This window comes from Hemitrygon akajei, chromosome 14, assembly GCF_048418815.1.
Source record: "Hemitrygon akajei chromosome 14, sHemAka1.3, whole genome shotgun sequence".
NCBI lineage: Eukaryota > Metazoa > Chordata > Chondrichthyes > Myliobatiformes > Dasyatidae > Hemitrygon > Hemitrygon akajei.
Window position 1 is genome coordinate 5578382 of NC_133137.1, and position 21195 is coordinate 5599576.

The window sequence follows — 21195 nt, forward strand, 5'->3', positions numbered from 1 at the left end:
CTGGGCACTATAAATTGCTTCTAATGTTTGAGTATGAGAATTTGCAGTTGATGGGGTGGGTGGCATTGACGGCATTGCCATTAAATAGGGGAAAATTAGTGGAGAATGGTGGTACTCCGAACTGGCATAGACTCAATGGGGCAGATTTGTTGTAATATAACAGTTCTATCATTTCATGCACATTTTTTATAATTAAATCTTTGTAGCGGTGTGCTACATGCAGTGCTAAAATAACGACACGGAGTCGGTAAACTGCAGTTAAAGAAGATTTTATTTGAACTTCACAGCCTCCCTGATCCCGCCCTCCCCGGGCACGTACTCACAGTCCCCCGTGGGCTTTTTCCCTTTGTTGGTGAAGCAGACCTGGCGCCCTTTTGGGACTGGCCTTTGTGCCGGCGCGCTGGCTATTTGTGAGCTGGTTCGAGTGCGCTAGGAAGTGGGTTGCCACATCTTCACTTTTTTATACTTGGGCATTAACTTGGAATTTTGTAATTTAGGTTTATATTCAAATGTAATGAATGTAGCTTCAGTATTTTTAACTTGGGCAGTTGGGTACGTGGCTGCCTATCTTCTATACACAGTCATTTATTTAAATATTACATCTGAACTCAGCATCCGCACTGGAAATATGCTTCTTATTTAGAAAGTTTTTGGTGGAATCCATGGAGATGTATCCAAATCCACTTTCTGCATTCTAAAGGCAGTACTGCATTTTGGTGTCATTGGATCTGCTTCTTGGCACTGGGCATGAAGAGATTTATTTCCCCACCCCCTCCCCATTTTGAGCACAGTGCAGAAGTGTATTGCAAGCAGAAATTCACACATTACTCTTCAGTAAAGATCAGCATTACATTTTAGAACATAGAGCATTACAGCACAGTAAAGGCCCTTCAGCACCCAATGTTGTGCTGATCTTTTGACCTACTTTAAGATCGATCTGACCCCTCTTACACAGCCCTCTATTTTTCAATCATCGATGTGCTCATCTAAGAGCTTCTTAAATGCCCCTGATTTATCTGCCCTTACCACCATCCCTGCCAGGGTGTCCCACCCACTCACTACCCTGGGGGCTGGAATATTACCTCTGATACCCTCATACTTCCCTCCAATCACCTTAAAATTATGCTCACTTGTATTAGTCATTTATGCCTGTTACTATTTTGTATGAAAACATTTGTTTAGCACCCACCAGATTAATTAGTCACGATGTGAGTTTGGCTGATGCCTTCAATTCACTAACCATACTGTACAGCTTTAGAATGTGGGAGGAAACCAGAGCACCTGGAGGAGACCTATGCAGTCATAGGGTGAACATACAGACTCCTCAGACTGGCAGGTAATTAATGGATCTTACAGCTGGTACTGTAAAGCAATTGAGCTGCCACCCCCCCCCCCAGTATATATGGACATTTTGAGGTTGTTCTAGCATTTTGACACGGGTGAAATACTTGGGCAAAGATGCCAGAGGAGGTGAGAAGACAAACCAGTGAACATCCTGATGACAAGAACTGTTGTACCATCTTGATGATGGAAGACAAAGTTAACTAGAAGGGTTTCATTAAATAGGTAATGTCATTATAAAAGCAATCTTTCCTATGGCATATTGATAGCAATTCCCTGTTCACAAATGAAACTAGAGAAAAATACTTATGTAGACTTACTCCACAGCTGATGCCAGGAGAAATAGATGGTATGTAAAAGGAAAGGTTTGGCTCCAGCAAGTGCATTAAGTAGAAAACAACGGCATTGAGGCTGAAGAGTTGTGGAGAAGCTGTAGCCTTAAAAGGATATCAAGCTGAAGGTGGTGCTATTAGAGAAGGAAGCTTGTTATCATGAAAGTTTTTTTAAGGTGATAAACAGGAGCAAGATTCCATTCCTGGTCTGAGGTCGAAAGATTAAAGAAAATGAAGATGGTGGCTTGATGATTAAAGTTTCTGAACTAAATTCAAAGTTAAGAGTTGAAATCTTAGCTTGGCAGCTGGGGAATTAAATATTTAGTCTAAGTGATAATAATATTATGGGCCTGTTGTAAAACCCATCTAGTTCATTTTAAGGAAAGAAAACTTAAAATCTTTAGTTGAACTATGTCTACAGTTCAATAGCAATACAATTGTTTCTTAACCAACTGATTAAATTGCTCAATCATCCTTCCAGTTTGATCAAGTTGCTACAGGAGACCTGAAGAACTAAGGAAAAAAAGCATCTGCTTTGTCACAAAACTTGTAATCCTGCCCATTTTGTCCACTCATTATTTTATACAGCTGGCGATACTGTTAAAAGGAGCAGTCCCACAGTGGAGTTGAGCAACAGGCTGAGCTGTATTGGTTTCATACCTTTCAGTACCACCCCAAGTCTCTACCACAACTCCTAATGCGAAAGAATCACCACAGATACTATATGTTGTTCTGAATAAATTTACTAGTGTACAGGAAGAAAATGACTGTTTTCTTTGTTTACTCTGAACCCACAAGTCTCAAGATCATTTCAAAATGGTAAAGGAAGTCGGTCCAAAAACTGCATTTGTTAGAATTCTGTGATAAAATGCTGGAGTCTTGGGTCAGGCAGTATGTGTGGAATGAGAAAGGTTAATAGTTTGGGTCCAAGATCCTTTGTCAAAAACTGATGCTACCTGAGCTGCAGTGTTTTCAGCATTTTCTGCTTTGGTTATGGCAAAAAAAGCATTGTGTAGATAACCATCAGCTAAACAGCACTTAGCATGTAGTAGTAAAGTGAATATACTGCAGGTGGGAGACATCACTGTCGCGATCCAAAAATGAGTGACTGCCTTTCACATCATTAGTATTTCACTTATTGTTTTATACAAGTTGTATCAACCCCAATATATTACTAGTAGATCTTCGGAATGCTCAATGTTCTGAAGAGTGGCATTTGAAGTAGTCTAGACTTCTGTGCAATACAGGTTGAGTACCCCTCATCTGAAATGCTTGGGGACAGATTTTTTTTTGCATTTTGGAAGATATAATGAGAAGGCTTGGGATTGCCATTATTTCTGACTGGTGGTTTTGGGAAATGAACTGTAGTTCTAGATGTAATTTATCACCTACAGCTGTTCAGATGGACAGTAAATGTTTACCTAACCTTCATATCCTTGACATGAAAAAGTGATAGCTGCCATAAATCCCAAAAAGTTCTGTCGCCAGAATTAGGTATTTATATACTGAAAATATTAATTGAGAAAAAGAAATGTGAAGTTCAAGGTCCCTTAATGTTGATGCAAGTTGTAAAGTTGGTGTGGAACATTTAAGTGGTCTTCAACTTCAGGGGTTAGTATTATGATGTCTTAACTTGGAAACTACTACAGTGGAATTTTAAAATGCATATGCTGTAAGAATAAAGCCAGGAAAGTAAAGTTGCCAGAAACAAGTATTGCTGAAACTGATAACCGGGACAAGCCCAGGTTCAATAGGTAGCTGCACTGGTGGGTGAATTAACTCAAGCTAGACAAAATACAAGCATAACTAAGAGTAGTTCACTGAAGATGCAGTTTTAATAAACTGCTATGTGGAAAACATCAGCAGATGATGGGTACTAGCAAACACTGATAATGGGAGTTAAGGATTGTTAAGTAAGGGACTGAAGGGACAAAGGAAGGTAGTATATCACACCAAGACTTTAATTGCACAATAATTTAAATCCCACCAGTTAACACTGAAGGATTAGCAAGTTCATGAAAAGCCAGTATACTCTAGGTACATTCCATTAGCAGCAACAATATCAACTTTAAGAATCGATGAAGGTAAACTCATTCTCCGCTCCACAAAATCCCACGACGTGGATTTCTTGCTATAGCCCCAGCAACTAATTAACTTTGACATACCACAGTAAAACTTCCCATTTCTGTTTTGTCATCATTAGGAAGTTCAAGAAGCCAATGATCTGCATTCATTTCAACAGCAACAGTTGACCACAACTAGGTTTTCATGTTCCTGTGTGGAGGTGGGCTAAGTACGGTAATCTGTGACAACAGTAAGGCAATGCATTAGCCATAGCCACCAAAGGTTAATATAAAAATTGGAATACTTAAAATTTTATGTCACCTTGCATCACCCATTAAATGCCAGTAACTGCTGAACTGGCTTGAGAATTTTGAATTTGCCCTTCTTAAACATTTGCCCTTAAACATCAGCCAGTACAATTTTCAGTGGTTAGATGTACTTTGATAATGCATGGTGGTAAAGTTGGTAAGTTGTCTTTCAGTCTGTTCACAAATTATCCGTGTAATAGCTGTACAGATGTAATCTTCGTGGGTTTGGTTTGCAACATGCTAAAAACCTTGATACTGCCAGACATCTGTAGGAAAGCAGTCCACAATGCAGGTCTTCACTATTATCCAGTGACATGATTTGAAAAATAACTTAATCAGTATCTGTTTCTTCCACTTCTTCACCTACATCGTATGACTGATCTTCATCCAATACCTTTAGTGAACAATGCAGAAGAGATCTTCTAACAGATTCTCTCTCCTCTAAAATGGAGAAGAAAAATAATTAAAATGCCTGTCTGAAAGGCCCAAAAATACATTAGCTTAAACCTTTGTATCATCATCCATTTGTTCCAAAAGTATTATAAAGTCTTCCAGCCTAGTCTTGTATGTTTTCACCTAAAGATATTCCTACACTGGAGTACAGGTTTCCCTAACATGCCCAGGGCAATACAATTGAGTCTACAAGCACAAAAACTGAATCCAGGCAGCAATTTTGATCTGTTTAATTAGAGGAAAGTTTAACCTTACCCTCAATGCTTCAGGAACTCTGACCAACTTCTTAACACTGATGCTCATATTCAAATTATTGGAGATTTGCATTCTCGTTGTGCTGGTCTAGTATAACTGATGCTAGAATATAATCTATAAAGAACATTCCAGACATCTCATAACAATTAAAACATAAAAGCAACATTTACTTACTTTTGGTTTTGCAGCCTCTGAGGAGTAGCAGCAACTGCTTGCGATTATATTGGATCAGGAACTTTTGGCAGCTTCGAATTGTACCTTGAATTAAAATAAAATCATGGTTATTACTGTTGTGTAAAAGTTAACGTGTGAAACTCTAGGGTGGAATTGATTACAAATATATACAAGTACACTTGTCTTTGATTAATTGTTGAAATTAATGTTTGATACACTTTCCAAGTTGGTTATGGCACAATATTGTATTCAATGCATGGAATCTATAAATGATTATAATCTCAAGGGGTTCAAGCATTCGGGTTCTCACGGCCAGACTATGTAACAGTTTCTTCCCCCAAGCTATCAGACTCCTCAATACCCGAAGCCTGGACTGACACCTTGCCCTACTGTCCTGTTTGTTATTTATTGTAATGCCTGCACTGTTTCTGTGCACTTTATGCAGTCCTGTGTAGGTCTGTAGTCTAGCGTAGCTTTCTCTGTGTTTTTTTTACGTAGTTCAGTCTAGTTTTTGTAACACCATGGTCTTGAAAAACGTTGCCTCATTTTTACTATGTACTGTACCAGCAGTTATGGTCGAAATGACAAAAGTGACTTGAAATGCCCACAAATATGGAGCACAAGTGTTACGGATGCCCTTAAATATCTTAATCAAATATATACAACCATAATTACAACAATAACTCCACTTCAGAACTCAGACCAGCAACACCTAAAAATGGGAATTAAATATATAGACCATCCATTGTAAGTATTGGTGGAAGGATAAATATTAGCCAGAATCCGAACTCTGTTTTCCTTTTAAGAAAAAAATCATGACAATTTCATTTTCTACCCAAGGGGACATATAACCTTGTTTTAACTCTGCATTCTTCTTTCCCCTCACCTCCCTTCAAAGTTCAAACAGTCTTGTTCTTCCTGAGTGATGGGGCCTATTCACATCATATGTTTGAACTGTCAACTTTCTCATGCAGGAGGTAGGTGTATCATCACTTAACCAAGACTAAAGTGGAGTCGAAAAGACTTGTTTTCTTCTTCTTTCCCCCCAAAACAAATTGCATGTTAGGGTACACAAACACTTGGTCACAAAAGGCTGTTGAAATTAACTGTGACAATTGAGAGTGAATCAGGATCAGAGACAAGATTAGAGTAGGTAAACAAGTTGGAGAAGTTAGCAACGTGTATATTTTCACAGGCTTCAATGACAGAATCGACATCAGAATTTACAATGTTTTACCTGCCACATGTAATGTGTTAAAAAAACAATGGAACTTTTGGTTCTTGTTCTCCAGAAAGGTGACAAACATCAGCGCTGTCGACAGCATTCTGTAGAAGTCTTTTTGACACCTTATTAAGACGATCCCTGTGTAGGCATTTAGGTATGTGACTGGGAGAAGTGAAACAAAAAAATTAAATTGTCAAAATACAGCAATGATGTAAGTTTATCTTTTAAATATTTTCTCCCTCCAAGGTTCAAGGAAGAACAATTAGAAGGAATAATCTGAAAAATATGTACAACTAATTACACATTAAATTTGCATGTGAAAATCTAGCTGGAATATTGTTCTCAAAGAGGCTGAAAAACAAATCTATAATGTAGTGATTTTTAATTGGTAAATAGTATTAGAGCTCATGGAGGAAGTTATTTAGCTCAGATGGCACTCTGAAAAAAGCTTTTTATTTGTCCCACAGCCTTGCCCTGTCTTCATAGCCTTGCAATTTTTATTCTACTTTCAAAATATATAGAATTCCCATTTTGAAAATTGCTTTACATTGAAAAATGTGTTTGAAATTACAATAATTTGCTGTGATAAAATGTTAACACCTTTAAAAGTGTCCTTCAATTACAGCCTTCTGACTGGTGGAAACTTACTCGTCATCGATTTTTGTCTTAATGCTTCAAAATTTAGAGCCTCAATATTTGTTCAAAGAAAATAATCTCAGCCCTATTAGTCTCTCCATATGAGTAAAATATTTACCCCCAGAAAAATAAAATGTACAACAGGACACATTAAGAATAATTTTGCAAAAGTACGAGGATGGAGCTTGGCCAAATGACAACCTCAAACTAATGGTAATGACATAATAGCCAAGAATGAGCTCTATTCTGCTGTTTCACCAGGCTGCATTTGACAAGAGTTACTTATGAAACTGAATAAATGTAAACACATTCATCAATCTGTTAACTCTTGGATTTGTTTTGCCAACAGACATTGCAGCAAAAATCTTTAAAGTTTAATCACAAAAATGATATGGTTTTGCAGCATGCTATTTTCTGCATTTTAAACATTTGGATTACTTTTTATCTTTTCATAAATCTGGGAAAGATCTCCATTTCAAATACCCTGGCTGACTAAAAATGTAGATACACTGGATATCAATGAACCATTTATCCCTTCTCCCACATTTTATAAATGTATTTAAAAAAATGAATAAAATGTAAATGCTAACACGAGGAAATCTGCAGACGCTGGAAATTCAAACAACACACAAAATGCTAGTGGAACACAGCAGGCCAGGCAGCATCTATAAGGAGAAGCACTGTTGACGTTTCGGGCCGAGACCCTTCCCCGAAACGTTGACAATACTTCTCCTTATAGATGCTGCCTGGCCTGCTGTGTTCCACCAGCATTTTGTGTGTGTTGTTAAAATGTAAATGCTACAATGATTCCAGGAGATCAGTATTTCTTGAAAAATCGGTAACCCTATACTCCCAAATGCAGATGGCGAAAATGTTTACTTTCCAGTTGCACTTTCATTCTCAATTGGCTGCATGATTCTTTACGACTTTACACGTTTTCTTATTTCTAAATGAACATTTTGTAGGTCATTAGTTTGACTGTGATTGGGAAACCTGTTTTCCTTTAGATTTTCTTTTCCCTCTATTCCAGACTAAATAAATTTTTGTTAGCAATGAAAGAATCTATACCTGGCCATTAACCAAGTCCTTCTCTTAATGTGGGTAGCACAGTCGCTTTACAGCTGTCACCAACTGGAGTTTGATTTCCATTGCTTTCTGCAAGGAGTTTGTATGTTCTCCCAATGACCGCGTGGGTTTCCTCTGCGTGCCCCGGTTCCTCCCACATTCCAAAGATGGACTGTTAGGGTTGGTTAGTTGTGGGCATTATATAATGGCACTGGAAGCATGGTGAGCAAGGAAATCCTCTTGCATTTGTACAGAGCCCTGGTGAGACCACACCTGGAGTATTGTGTACAGTTTTGGTCTCCAGGGTTAAGGAAGGACATCCTGGCTGTAGAGGAAGTGCAGCGTAGATTCATGAAGTTAATTCCTGGGATGTCTGGACTGTCTTACGCAGAGAGGTTAGAGAGACTGGGCTTGTACACGCTGGAATTAAGGAGATTGAGAGGGGATCTGATTGAAACATATAAGATTATTAAGGGATTGGACAAGATAGAGGCAGGAAATATGTTCCAGATGCTGGGAGAGTCCAGTACCAGAGGGCATGGTTTGAGAATAAGGGGTAGGTCATTTAGGACAGAGTTAAAGAAAAACTTCTTCTCCCAGAGAGTTGTGGTGTCTGGAATGCACTGCCTCGGAAGGTAGTGGACGCCAATTCTCTGGATGCTTTCAAGAAGGAGCTAGATAAGTATCTTATGGATAGGGGAATCAAGGGATATGGGGACAAGGCAGGAACCGGGTATTGATAGTAATTGATCAGCCATGATCTCAAAATGGCGATGCAGGCTCAAAGGGCCGAATGGTCTACTTCTGCACCTATTGTCTATTGTCTATTGATACTTGTAGGCTGCTTCAACTACAATCTTTGCTGATTTGATTGTAATGCAAATGGACACATTTTCCTGTATGTTTCAATGTACATGTGACAAATAAAACTAGTATTTAATGTGGATAGTCCATAGGTGGTCAGCTTGTAATTCAGCACCGTATTTCAGACTGAGGTTCATGAAAGAATCATGTTGCAATCAACTTTCAATTGATTCCAGATGCAAAATCAAACAGCTGCTCTCATAACAACACAGGCACATTTAAAGATATGTACATAATGCGAAAAGTATTCCCTTCCGTTTTACCAGTGTGCATTAAGGCAAATGAACAAGTTTGAATAGACAGCCAGGTTTCCAAGGAGGATAGTGAGGTGGTAATTTGGGGAGAAAAGGGGAGTCTAGTGTACAAGATGTCAGAAATGGACAAATGCTGAGATAATGGAGAACTACAGGGGAGGATCTGAATGAGAATTTTAAATTAGATGGGCTGTAGACCAGCAGTTAATGCAGGTCAGTAAGCACAGAGTTGACAGGCTTGAATAAGGATACAAGCAGCCGAATTTAGCATGAGCTTATTTTATGGAAGGCCTACCCGGGACAATTGGGTTACAGAACTGGATGAAGATTTCAGCAAGAAAGAGCTATTGTGAGTGATGCTGTGAAAGTCAGAATATTAGGGCAGAAGCTTGGCTCTAGACAAACAGGTAAACAGAAAGTAAAGAATGGAACTTAGATGCCAGTTTATAAAATGTAAAAAAAGTTATTGGGAATGAACTGAAGCATTGAGGTTCAATGGAAATCTTAGTGATGTAACAAAATAGTTTCACTTCTTCCTTTTCCCATTTATTCTTCCAAGAAGAGCATAGTTATAAGACCGTAAGATACAGCAGCAGAATTTGGCCCATCGAGTCTGCTCCACCATTTCATCATGGCTCAGCCCCAATCTCCTGCCTTCTCCCCCATATCCTTTTGTGTCCTGACCAATCAAGAATCTATCAACCTCTGCCTTGAATATACAGTTGCAAGAAAAAAATTGTGAACCATTTGCAATTACCTGGTTTTCTGCATTATTTACTCATAAAATGCAGTCTGATCTTCATCTCAGTCATAATAATAGACAATCTGCCTAAACTAATAACACACAAACAATTGTACTTCTCATCAATACTGAGTACATCATTTATACAATCACATTACAGATTCAAAAAGTATGTGAACCTCTTTTGGTTATGCCTTCTACAAAAGCTATTTGGAGTCTGGTGTTTCAATCAATGAGATGAGATTTGGAGGTGTGGGGTGTAGAGGTGCCCTGCCCTATAATTAGACACAAAGTCAGGTTACAGTCAGAGCTGCTCTTCTCAAGAAAGATCTGTTTATGTGCACTTTGCCTCGATCAAAACAACTTTCAGAGGACCTTAGAATTGTACAAATGCATGAAGCTGGAAAAGGTTACAAAATTATTTCTAAAGACCTGAGTGTCTGTTAGTCCACAGCAGGAGAAATTGTCTACAAAAGGAGGAAATTCAATACTGTTGCTACTCTCCCTGGGAGTGGGCATCTTGGAAAGATCACACCAAGAGCACAACGTGCAATGCTGAAGGAAGTGAAAAAGAACCCAAGAGTAACAGCAAAAGACCTGCAGAAATCTCTAGGACTTGCTAAAGTTTCTGTTCATGTATCTACTATAAGAAAAGCACTGAACAAGTATGGTGTTAATGAAAGGACACAACAGAGGAAACCACTGCTCTCCCAAAAAACACTGCTGTATGTCTCAAGTTTGCAAAAGACCACCTAGATGTTCCACAATGCTTCTGGGTCAATGCTCTGTGGACAGATGAGACAAAAGTGAACTTCTTGACAGAAATGCACCCCGCTATGTTTGGAGGGAAAAGGGCACTGCACATCAACAAAACCTCATCCCAACTGTAAAGCATGGTGGAAGCAGTATCATAGGTAGGGGCTGCTTTGCTGCCTCAGAGCCTGGACAGCTTGCAATAGTTAAAGGTATAATGATTTCAAAATCGTATCAAGACATTTTACAGGAGGATGTCAGGGTAGCATCCATCACCTGAAGCTTAGTGGAAGTTGGATGATGCAACAAGACAATGATCTGAAACTCGAAGAGTAAATCAACAACAGAATGGTCTTAAAAAAAGAAAATTTGTGTTTGCAATGATCAAGTCAGAGTTCAGACCTTAACCAAATTGAGATGCTGTGGCATGACCTGAAGAGGGCTGTTCATGCAAAGTATCCCATAAATACTGATGAACTGAACAGTTTCATATGGAGGAATGGTCTAAAATTCCTTCTCGTCATTGTGCAAGTCTGATACCTGTTACAGGAAACTTTTGGTGGAGGTTATTACTGCTAACCACTTATTAAATACAATGGTTCACATACTTTTTCCAGCCTGCACTATGGTTAAACAATGTTAAAGACATGAAGAGTACAATTGTTTGTGTCATTAGTTTAGGCAGATTGTATTTGTCTGTTATTGTGACATAGATGAAGATTAGACCACATTTTACGAGTAGTTAATGTAGAAAACCAGGTAATTGCAAAGGATTCACAAATATTTTTCTTACAACTGTACATAAAGACTTGACCACAACAGCTGCCTGCGGCAAACAATTCCACAGACTCACCACACTCTGGCTAAAGAAATTCCTCCTCATCTCCATTCTGAAAGGACGCCCCATTATTCTGAGGCTGTGTCCTCTGGTCTTAGACTCTCCAAACATTGTATACATTTTCTCCACTTCCACTCTGTCAAGGCCTTTGACCATTCAATAGCTTCAATTAGATCACCCTCATTCTTCTGAATTCCAGTGAATACAGGTCCAGAGCCATTGTTATAGCTCTTTATAGGACAAGCTTTTAAATCCTGGAATCATTTTTTGTGAACCTCCTTTGAACCCGTTCCATTTTCAGCACATTCTTTCTAAGATAGGGGGCCTAAAACTGCTCACAATAATCCAAGTGAGGCCTCACCAGTACTTTATAAACTCCTTGCTTTTTATATTCTAGTCCTCTTGAAATGAATGCTAACAATACATTTGCCCTCCTCATTCAGACTCAATCTACAAATTCACCTTCACAGAATCCTGTACAAGTACATCCAAGTCCTTTGTGGCTCAGTTTTTTTGTATTTTCTCTCAATTTAGAAAATATTCAATCCTTTCTTCTATCAAAGTACATGACCATATACACTTACTGGCACTGTATTCCATCTGCCACTTTGTCCATTCTCCTAATCTGTCTAAGTACTTCTGTAACCTCTCTACTTTCTCAAAACCACCTGCCCCTCCACCTATCTTCATATCATCTGTAAACTTTGCAACAAAGCCATCAATCCCAACATCCAAATCATTGACATAAAAACATAAAAAGAACCGGTCTGAACACAGACCCCTATGGAACATCACTAGTCACTAACAGCCAAGCAGAAAAGGCTCCTTTGCCTCTTTGCCTCCTGCCAATCAGCCACTGCTTTAGACTTACTAGAATCTTTCCTGTAATACCATGGGCTCATAGATTGCTAAGCAGCCTCATATGGGGCACCTTGTCAGACCTTCTGAAAATCAAGTACACAAGATCAACCGATTTTCTTTTGTCTATCCAGCTTGTTATTTCTTCAAAGAATTCCAACAGATTTATCAGGCAAGATTTTCCCTTGAGGAAACCATGCTGACTAGAGCCTATTTTATAATGTACCTCCAAGTACCCTGAGACCTCATCCTTAATAATTGACTCCAGCATTTTCCCAACCACTGTGATTAGACTAACTGGCCTATAGTTTCCTTGTTTCTGCATCTCTTCCTTTTTGAAGAGTGGAATGAATTTTGCAGTTTTTCAGTCTTCCAGAACCATTCCAGAATCTAGTGATTCTTGAAAGATCACTACTAATGCCTCCACAATCTCTTCAGCCATCTCTTTCAGAACTCTGGGGTGGACACCATCTGGTCCAGGTGACTTAATTACCTTCAGACCTTTCAGGTTCCCCAAGAATCTTTTTTCTAGTAATGGGAACTTCACACACTTCATGAACCCCAACACCTGGAACTTCACCATACTGCTAGTGTCTTCCATTGAAGAAGATCGATGCAGAATATTTATTTAGTTCATGTGCCGCTTCCTCATTCCCCATTACTAACTCTCCAACATCGTCTTCCAGCGGTTTGATATCCACTCTCACCTCTCTTTTACACTTTATGTATCTGAAGAAACTTCTGGTATCCTCTTTCATGTTATTGGCTAGCTTACTTTCATAGTCTATTTTAATAACTTTTTTAGTTGCCTCGGTTGATTTTTAAAAGCTTCCTATTCCTCCAACTTCCCACTAATTTTTGCTCAATTATATGCCCTCTTTTTGGCTTTTACATTGGTTTTGACTTCTCTTGTTAGCCACTGTTGTGCCACCTTTCCTTTAGAATATTTCTTCCTCTTTGAGATGTATATATCCTGTGCCTTCCGAATTGCTTCCAGAAATTCCAGCCATTGCTGCTCTGCCATCATACAATCAGATCCGGCCAACTCCTCTCTCATGCCTCTATAATACCCTTTACTCCACTGTAATGCTCATACATCTGACTTTAGATTCTCCTTCTCAAATTTCAGGGTGAATTTGATCAGATTATAATTACTTTTTTTCTTTGGTAGTTGGTAGGGGGTTGACTTTTTTTATATAAAAAAATGTCTTTTATGATGTATGACCTATCTTTAAATTTTTGATTAGAGAGTGGTATACCTTTGTGTTATGCTATAACATTTTGATCAATTTTATTACAATGTATGAATGTACACAAGTTATGTTGAGATGTATCTATGTGTTGCGCTCTGTAAATCGTTTTTTTTCCCTTCTGAATAAAAATATTGTAAAAAGATTATAATCACTTAGCCCTAAAGGTTCTTCTACCTTGAGCTCTCTAATCAATTCTGGTTCATTGCACAACACCCAGAATAACTGATCCCCTAGTGGGCTTAACCATGAGCTACTCTAAAAAGCCATCTTGTAGGCATTCTAGGAACTTTCCCTCCTGGAATCCAGCACCAACTGATTTTCCCAATCTACCTGCATATTGAAATCCCCCATGACCATTGCCCTTTTGGCATGCATTCTCCACCTCCCGTTGTAACTTGTTACTACTGTTTGGGGGTCTGCATACAAGGGTCTTTTTACCCTTGCAGTTCCTTAGCTCTATCCACAATGATTCAACATCTTCCAAACCTGTCACCTCTTTCTAATGATTTGATCTCACTTTTTAACCAACAGAGTAACGCCACCCCCTCGGCCTTCCTGCCTGTCCTTTCAACCCTTGTTCATTAAGCTCCCAGCTATAATCTTCTTTCAGCCAATATTCAGTGATGCCTACAACATCATACATGCCAATCTGCAACTGTGCTGCAATTTCATCTACTTATTCTGTATACGGTGCACATTCAAATATAACACATTTAGTCCTGTATTCACCCTTTTCGATTTTGTCTGGGTTTTAAGTTGCAACTCATCCTGTTGACTGCAATTTTGCCCTATCTATAGCCTCTCCTCACTACACATTGCCTCTATTTGTAATCCAGTTACCTCATCTTCAGTACTATCATCTGCCTTTCCTACGATATTTCTTGCATTGAAATATACGCAGCTCAGGACACTAATCGCATTGAAATCTATAGTGAAACCCAATATCTTTGATCCGTAATATCCTTGGAGTGATCAGGACTGAGAACTGGCTAATTTTTTCTCTTTTCCCCAAGAGCAGAGGCAAACTGCAATGGTACTGCTGTAAAACCAGTTAAGAGGAAGTATCCCAGTATTCCACACAGGATCAAAACACAAGCCAAATACTGTATCAGAAATAAAAACAGCAAGGCTAAGCCAGGATTATTGTGACAAAATCATTTCTGAGCAGAGAGAGAGATACAACTTATTCAGTGAATTTAACATTAACAAATTAGACCAAAGGATTGCATTTAACCCCTTTAATTAATGTGGACCTTTTGTTACTAACCTTCCAGACGTAAACTACAACAGCCAATGCCAAAGTCACCATGTATTTGACTGATCGTGTTTCTTACGTTTCGAATGATGCTTCGGACATCTAATTGCTGGCGATAGTGTGGTTTCTCAAACACTATCTCACATAGAAGGTACCTGAATGAGAAATGCCACAGATTTGATTAGTATTTTCTCTGCACCATAATGAGAAAACATCCCATGGCAGGTCAACCAGTTCAATCTGTGCCTTCACCTCCCCACTGCTATTGAAAGGTCATGTTCGTACAGGGTTGGCACTAATGCAAATGCTTTACAATGCCAATCTGTAAGATCGGGAGTTTGATTCCCACTGCTGCCCAAAAGGAGTTTATATGTTCTCCCGGTGACCTTGTGGATTCTCCCTGGGTGCTCCAGTTTCCTCCCAACTCCCAAAGATGTACGGGTTAGAATTAGTGAACTGTAGGCACACTATGTCAGTGATGAAAGAGTGACAATTCTTAGTAGCTGCCCCCAGCACAATCCTCACTGATTCAATTTGACGTAAAAGAAGCAATTCACAGTAAGTTTTGATGTACATGTGACAAATTAAGCCTATCATTAGTTATCTAACAATCCTTGCCTGTCCAACTACAAATATTTGAGATGTTGAACCCATATAATCATAATCACTTACAATAATTTGTTAATCAAGAACAAGTCTTATCCACTGAATTGTAAGTAAGCAAGCTGTTAAAAATTGCTTAACATTTTCAATGGAATGAACACTCTGACTTGAAAAACAAATATCAGACCTTCCAGAAAATAACCGCTTCTTCCAGGTGCTGAAATATGCCTCATGGCATAGGGCAGATCTACCCTCCTGCAGCAGGTCATTACAGTGTAGGCTACAGTGCTATTACAACTTACGCTTGGAACTTGTATGTGGTCAGGGAGATCCTTCCATTGAATCTGATGGAACTCCCAACTATTAATAAGAAATATGTGACTGATTTATGAAAGATAAGGAAGACAATCAAAGTGACTGCAGATACTGAAATTTGGAGTAACATACTAGGTGCAGCATTTACAGAGGGAAATGAACAAAGTTCAAAGTAAATTTAATGCACAACTCTGACCATCATGACAGTCGCATGTCACTTGTGTGAGGTACAACTGACTGTAACACAACAGTCGTTCGTCACTTGTGTGAGATACAACCCTCTGACTGTGATACGACAGTGGTTAGTCACTTGTGTGAGGTACAACTGACTGTGATACCACGGCCGTTGTTCATTTGCACAGAGGAAGGCATCCAGCACAGCAGCAAAGACAACAGCTTTACCTAAACACAGATTTTTCAGATGCTGAAACTATTTAAATTTATCTAAAGGTTTAAGAGGTAATTACTACTGGCTCAGCAATCTGTTCAAGAAAACTTTACAACACTGTGGACAGAGTAGCAAATTAATTTTGTAATTTCAAAATGACCTGAAGCAAGTTACAAATTTCCCAATTTTGAAGATGATTTTCAATTCCTGCTCAATTTTGGAATAATTTGAATTTCTCTTCAAGTTTTAGACCTTATTATACATTATTTTGAGGGCATTCACATTGCACAATAAGAAACATTTCCCCTTAGCAAATGTGTCCACAAGCAGAAGCCACAGACACTTTTAAGATGAGCAAAATGAGATTTGAAGAATATTCTGACCCATGGCCCAAAACACTATCCTCCTGCCCCAACAGATACTGCCTGATCTGTTGAGTTCCTTCAGCAGTTTCATTGCCCCCCCCCCCCCACCCATGACTCCTCTAACTGTAGACTTCTGCAATTTTGTTTTAATCCAGAGGGCGGTTACAACCCGGAGTTCACTGACTGAGGAGGCACTGGAAATCTTCTGGGACAAGTGGGAGAAAGTGTCATCAATGTGGTTGTGGGAATCAGCAACTTAATAATGAATACTGGTGACCAGCCTAGCCTCTGAAATTGAGATAGAGACTTCACTGAAGGGATAGACCATGTGGAGGCAAAAGTAGGGTGGAATTGATCATGAAATTTTCTAATTTGGGGCAAAAACAGGAATAGGCATCTATACAACGTATTAGAAAGAAAGATGAAAGTGTGGAATGTGAATGCTCCTTTTAGGAAGTAAACATCAAAGAGAAAATTTTAAATTCAATAACAAATATCTACTAGATGGAGAGGAACCATTTAAAACTCAATGCAGGAGGATGTCATCCTGATGGGGTGGGATTTCACACAAGATGAAAATGCAAACAGTGATGGTTGTCAGAAATGCAACACAAACAAAAACAGCATGCTGGAAACACTCAGCAGGTCAGATAGCATCCACAGAAATTCAGGTTAACGTACCGTCATATACACCCAGGGTGCAATGAAATTCCTTATTTGCATGAAACTTCTAGATTAGGGGTTCTCAACCCTTTTTTTAAAATACCAATGACCCCTGCCATAACTGAGGGGTCCATGGATCCCAGGTGGGAACCTTCATCATAGAATAAATAGTGTACACATCAATAATAATTACAATACAGCGATAATCAGTACAAAATGAAATAGCACAAAAAGAAATGCCAAAGAGACATAATGCAAAAGGCAGAATTACGAGTCGAAGAACATGGCAGCACTCCTGGGAAGGGGATGTGAAAGAGGTGATTGGTTCTGAAGTTTAACAACCACAGGGAAGGAGCTGTTCTCCGGGCTTACGAGCTCCTGTATTTTTCTCCCAGATTTCAGATTCCCAACATCTGCAGGTGTTGTTTATGATCTTTTCATAAATTTTTGGCAGGAAGTAATTAAAGGGATGATCTTTCCTAAATGAAAGCTACATATTTACCATACTGCAGAGCCACTAAAATGTCCAGGACTTTACAGTGATGGTGACAGAGAAGATTCAGGACTACTGGGACACCAGGAATAGAGTTATGGGGAGAGAGTGAGCAGCCTGGGAGTTTATTGGTGAGGAGAATGAGTATGGGGTGACATAACAGAGATGTATAAAATCATGAGGGAGATAGACAAGGTGAAACCAGAGTCTTTTTCACCCCAGGGTTGGGAAAGTCCAGAAATACTCTTCAGGTTTAAGGTGACAAGATTTATTAGGAACCTGAAGGTTTTTTTCACCCACAGGCCGGTCTCTGGTCAGTTTGGAACGAGCTGCCAGAGGAAATGGTTGATGCAGGTACATGGATTTTAAAAAAGATTAGAGCCAAACACGGGCACATGGAACTAGTTCAGGTGGGAATCGATTGGATGGGCCGAAGGGCCTGTTTCTACGCTGTGTAACTTTGACTCAACAAGCCCGACTCCATCACACTTCCAAGTTCACTGGAAGTTTCCATCTTCCGTTTTGGGAGAATTTATATAACTGATGAAATCCGGGGCGGAAGAAGGAATTAATCTAACTGTAATGAAGACATTACGCCCGTCTCCCAGCTGAGGCACCCGGACAACCACGTCCCTTACCTGGACTTGAAGCGCACCATGACTGCCCGCGCCAAGGAAACGAGGGCGGCCTCACCGATTGACAACGCAACTGACGAATCACGACAGCGAAGGCGATGGGCGCTCCGATTTCTGCGCCAATTGGTATGATGTACAGGCGGGGCTTATGACGTATTTCCGGGGGCGGCGGGACGTAGAGTTCAGTGTTCTGTGGTCTATCCCTTGTTACTGTTAGGTGGGCAGTTCGGTCAAAGGTCACTTGGAAATGTTCAGCGGCAGGAACAAAATTCTCCTCTTGTGGCTAATTGTGTGTTTTTAAACCACGTTGGTGTATTCCTGGCCCTGCACGGTAGTGGGAGCTCTCCAAAGCCAATTTCAGGGGCACAGGAAGAGATTGTAGAGGCTGGAGATCTTGAGAAACACACACACACACACACACACACACACACACACACACACACACACACACACACACACACACACACACACACACACACACACACACACACACACACACACACACACACACACACACACACACACACACACACACACACAAAAAAAATACCGGAGGAACTGATGAAGGGTCTCAGCCGAAATGTCGACTGTCATTTCCTTCCATAGATGCTGTCTAACCTGCTGAGTTCCTCCAGCATTTTGTGTGTGGCAGCCAATTCTAAGTGTGAGGTTTCCTCAGGCAAGGGCATCTAGAATAGATAGATAGATACTTTATTCATCCCCATGGGGAAATTCAACTTTTTTCCAATGTCCCATACACTTGTTGTAGCAAAACTAATTACATACAATACTTAACTCAGTAAAAAAATATGATATGCATCTAAATCACTATCTCAAAAAGCATTAATAATAGCTTTTAAAAAGTTCTTAAGTCCTGGCGGTAGAATTGTAAAGCCTAATGGCATTGGGGAGTATTGACCTCTTCATCCTGTCTGAGGAGCATTGCATCGATAGTAACCTGTCGCTGAAACTGCTTCTCTGTCTCTGGATGGTGCTATGTAGAGGATGTTCAGAGTTTTTCATAATTGACATAACAGAATGAACAGAGAAATAGTGATTAATGTTTTTGCATTTCTCGAAGAGGGTCATGGAAGCTCAGTCACTGAGTAGGTGGACGGAAAAGTCAAAAGATTCTAGGATATCTCCATAATCAAAGGGCTATAGGTTCAATGAAGTGACTATAAGTGTGGGGCATCAAAGTTCAGTTCCAGTGCCATCTGTATGGAGTTCTACATTCTCCCCGTGACCCTGCTGGTTTCCTTCGGGTGCTCTGGTTTCATTCTACGGTCCAAATATAGTAGATTAATTGGTCATTGTAAATTGTCCTATGACTAGGATAGGCTAGGGTTAAATTGGTTGGGTTGTTAGGCAGCATGGCACAGAGGGTTGGTGGGGTCTATTCAACACTCTACATAAAAATAAATAAAAATGATGCTACATTAAATGATCAGTCAAGTATTGAAAGGCAGAGGATGTGGAGGGGCAAATGGCCAACTCCCCTTCTTCATAAATAGTAGGATTACTTTCAAGTTCATTTGGGTTTATTTTCTTTGTATTTAGCCGATGATACATTTAAGGCAGAATAATCTTTCCAACAGTATGCTGAACTGTGTAAAATTACAATTCTACCAAAAGATGCCATCAAAATGAACATTTTGTTTTCTTTGAAAGAAAAGAGGGCCTGCCATAATCAGAATCAGATTTATTATCACCTGCATGTGACATACTTACTGTATGTTTGCCTGGTGAATTTTATATCTGATGAAAACTTTACAGTGGGAAAGTAGACTGCTATTGAAAATGCCATTGCAATAGCTAAAGGCTTTTCCCAATGATGAAGACACTTCCCCATAAATCAGGGGTTCCCAATCTGGGGTCCACAGACCCCTTGGTTAATGGTGGGGATTCCTGATCTAGGTATTAATATTTCTTGTATTACAGTGCATCCAGGGAGGCAGAGGGACTAGTGCCAATTTAGCCTTTGTTTGTCACAGACTATGAATTTTGTGAAGATATGTACCTTCCATTTTTAAAAAGAGGCTGCACAGAATTCTGGTCACGAGCACTTGAACTAACACAGTCTTCTAACAGCAACCAGCTGAGTAAGAGTCAGTGTTGTTGCTGAGGGGTTAGGTGGCTACTTTAAGGATGTACTCAAATCCCTACCTTCTTTCTCAACACAGCAATTAATTTTCAAATGAAATAATACACTTTTTAGTTGTTTTAATATTTATATAAAATGAATATGACTAAACCCAGACAACCCAGGATTAATTGAAACTCTGAGGAATTCAGATGAGCAATTAGGCCAAGCATGCATTTGGGGAGCTATCCCACAGGCTAATCAAACAGTAGCTTATTGTGTATTCATAGAATTAAAATTTTCAGTCCACTTCTCAGCCTATTCCATCCCAGTTCCTGTGTACACCCTGTCCCATTTCAGGACAGAATTGACATATGTGATATTACCCATCAAGGTAAAGGGCCTGGGAGTCCTGAAAAATGATTCTGGACTATTATGAAGTCAAATCTCCCACTGATTACAGGCTATTATTTTTGTTAACTGACGAATTAGTGCTCCCACACATTGAACAAAGAAGCAGGAAGGACATTATGTAGTGCACCAAACAGAGGGAAGGTCACAGAAAGTTTACGGCAGGAAGGAAGGCCCTTGGCCAGTCAGCTCTGAAAGAGCAATCCAGCTAATCCTACTCTCACATTCTGTTGCTCTGGCTCGACATCTCTTCCCTTTCAGTAACGTCAATATACATCCCAAAAATTGATCCAGAAACACCCCTGCCTGACCGAGCTCATGAGTCTTGAAGAGGGCCAATGGCAGGTAATAAAAGAACCAACATCCTTACCAATCTACCTATGTCAGGTGCATCTCTCCATTAGTTATCTGCAGGTGTGACAGTGCCCAGTTCTGTGCAGAATAAGGAGCATAGATTGAGTGGAAAACCAATGAATTTTTTTCCCTGGGAGGAAATGGCTAAAACGAAGGGGCATAATTTTAAGGTGATTGGAGGAAGGTATAGGGGAACGACAGAGGTGCATTTTTGG

General features: G+C 39.6%; 1 protein-coding gene across 1 annotated transcript; it reads right to left on the reverse strand.

The window, feature by feature from the left end:
• Window positions 1-3613: 3613 nt before the first annotated feature.
• pop5 (POP5 homolog, ribonuclease P/MRP subunit) lies at window positions 3614-18222 on the reverse strand. Its single transcript, XM_073065415.1, has 5 exons — window positions 18136-18222; window positions 14683-14825; window positions 6165-6314; window positions 4928-5011; window positions 3614-4486 (listed from the first exon to the last, which is right to left on the reverse strand). Exons 1-5 carry the CDS (start codon window positions 18153-18155, stop codon window positions 4377-4379), a joined length of 507 nt encoding a protein of 168 aa, XP_072921516.1. The 5' UTR covers window positions 18156-18222; the 3' UTR covers window positions 3614-4376.
• Window positions 18223-21195: the final 2973 nt, after the last annotated feature.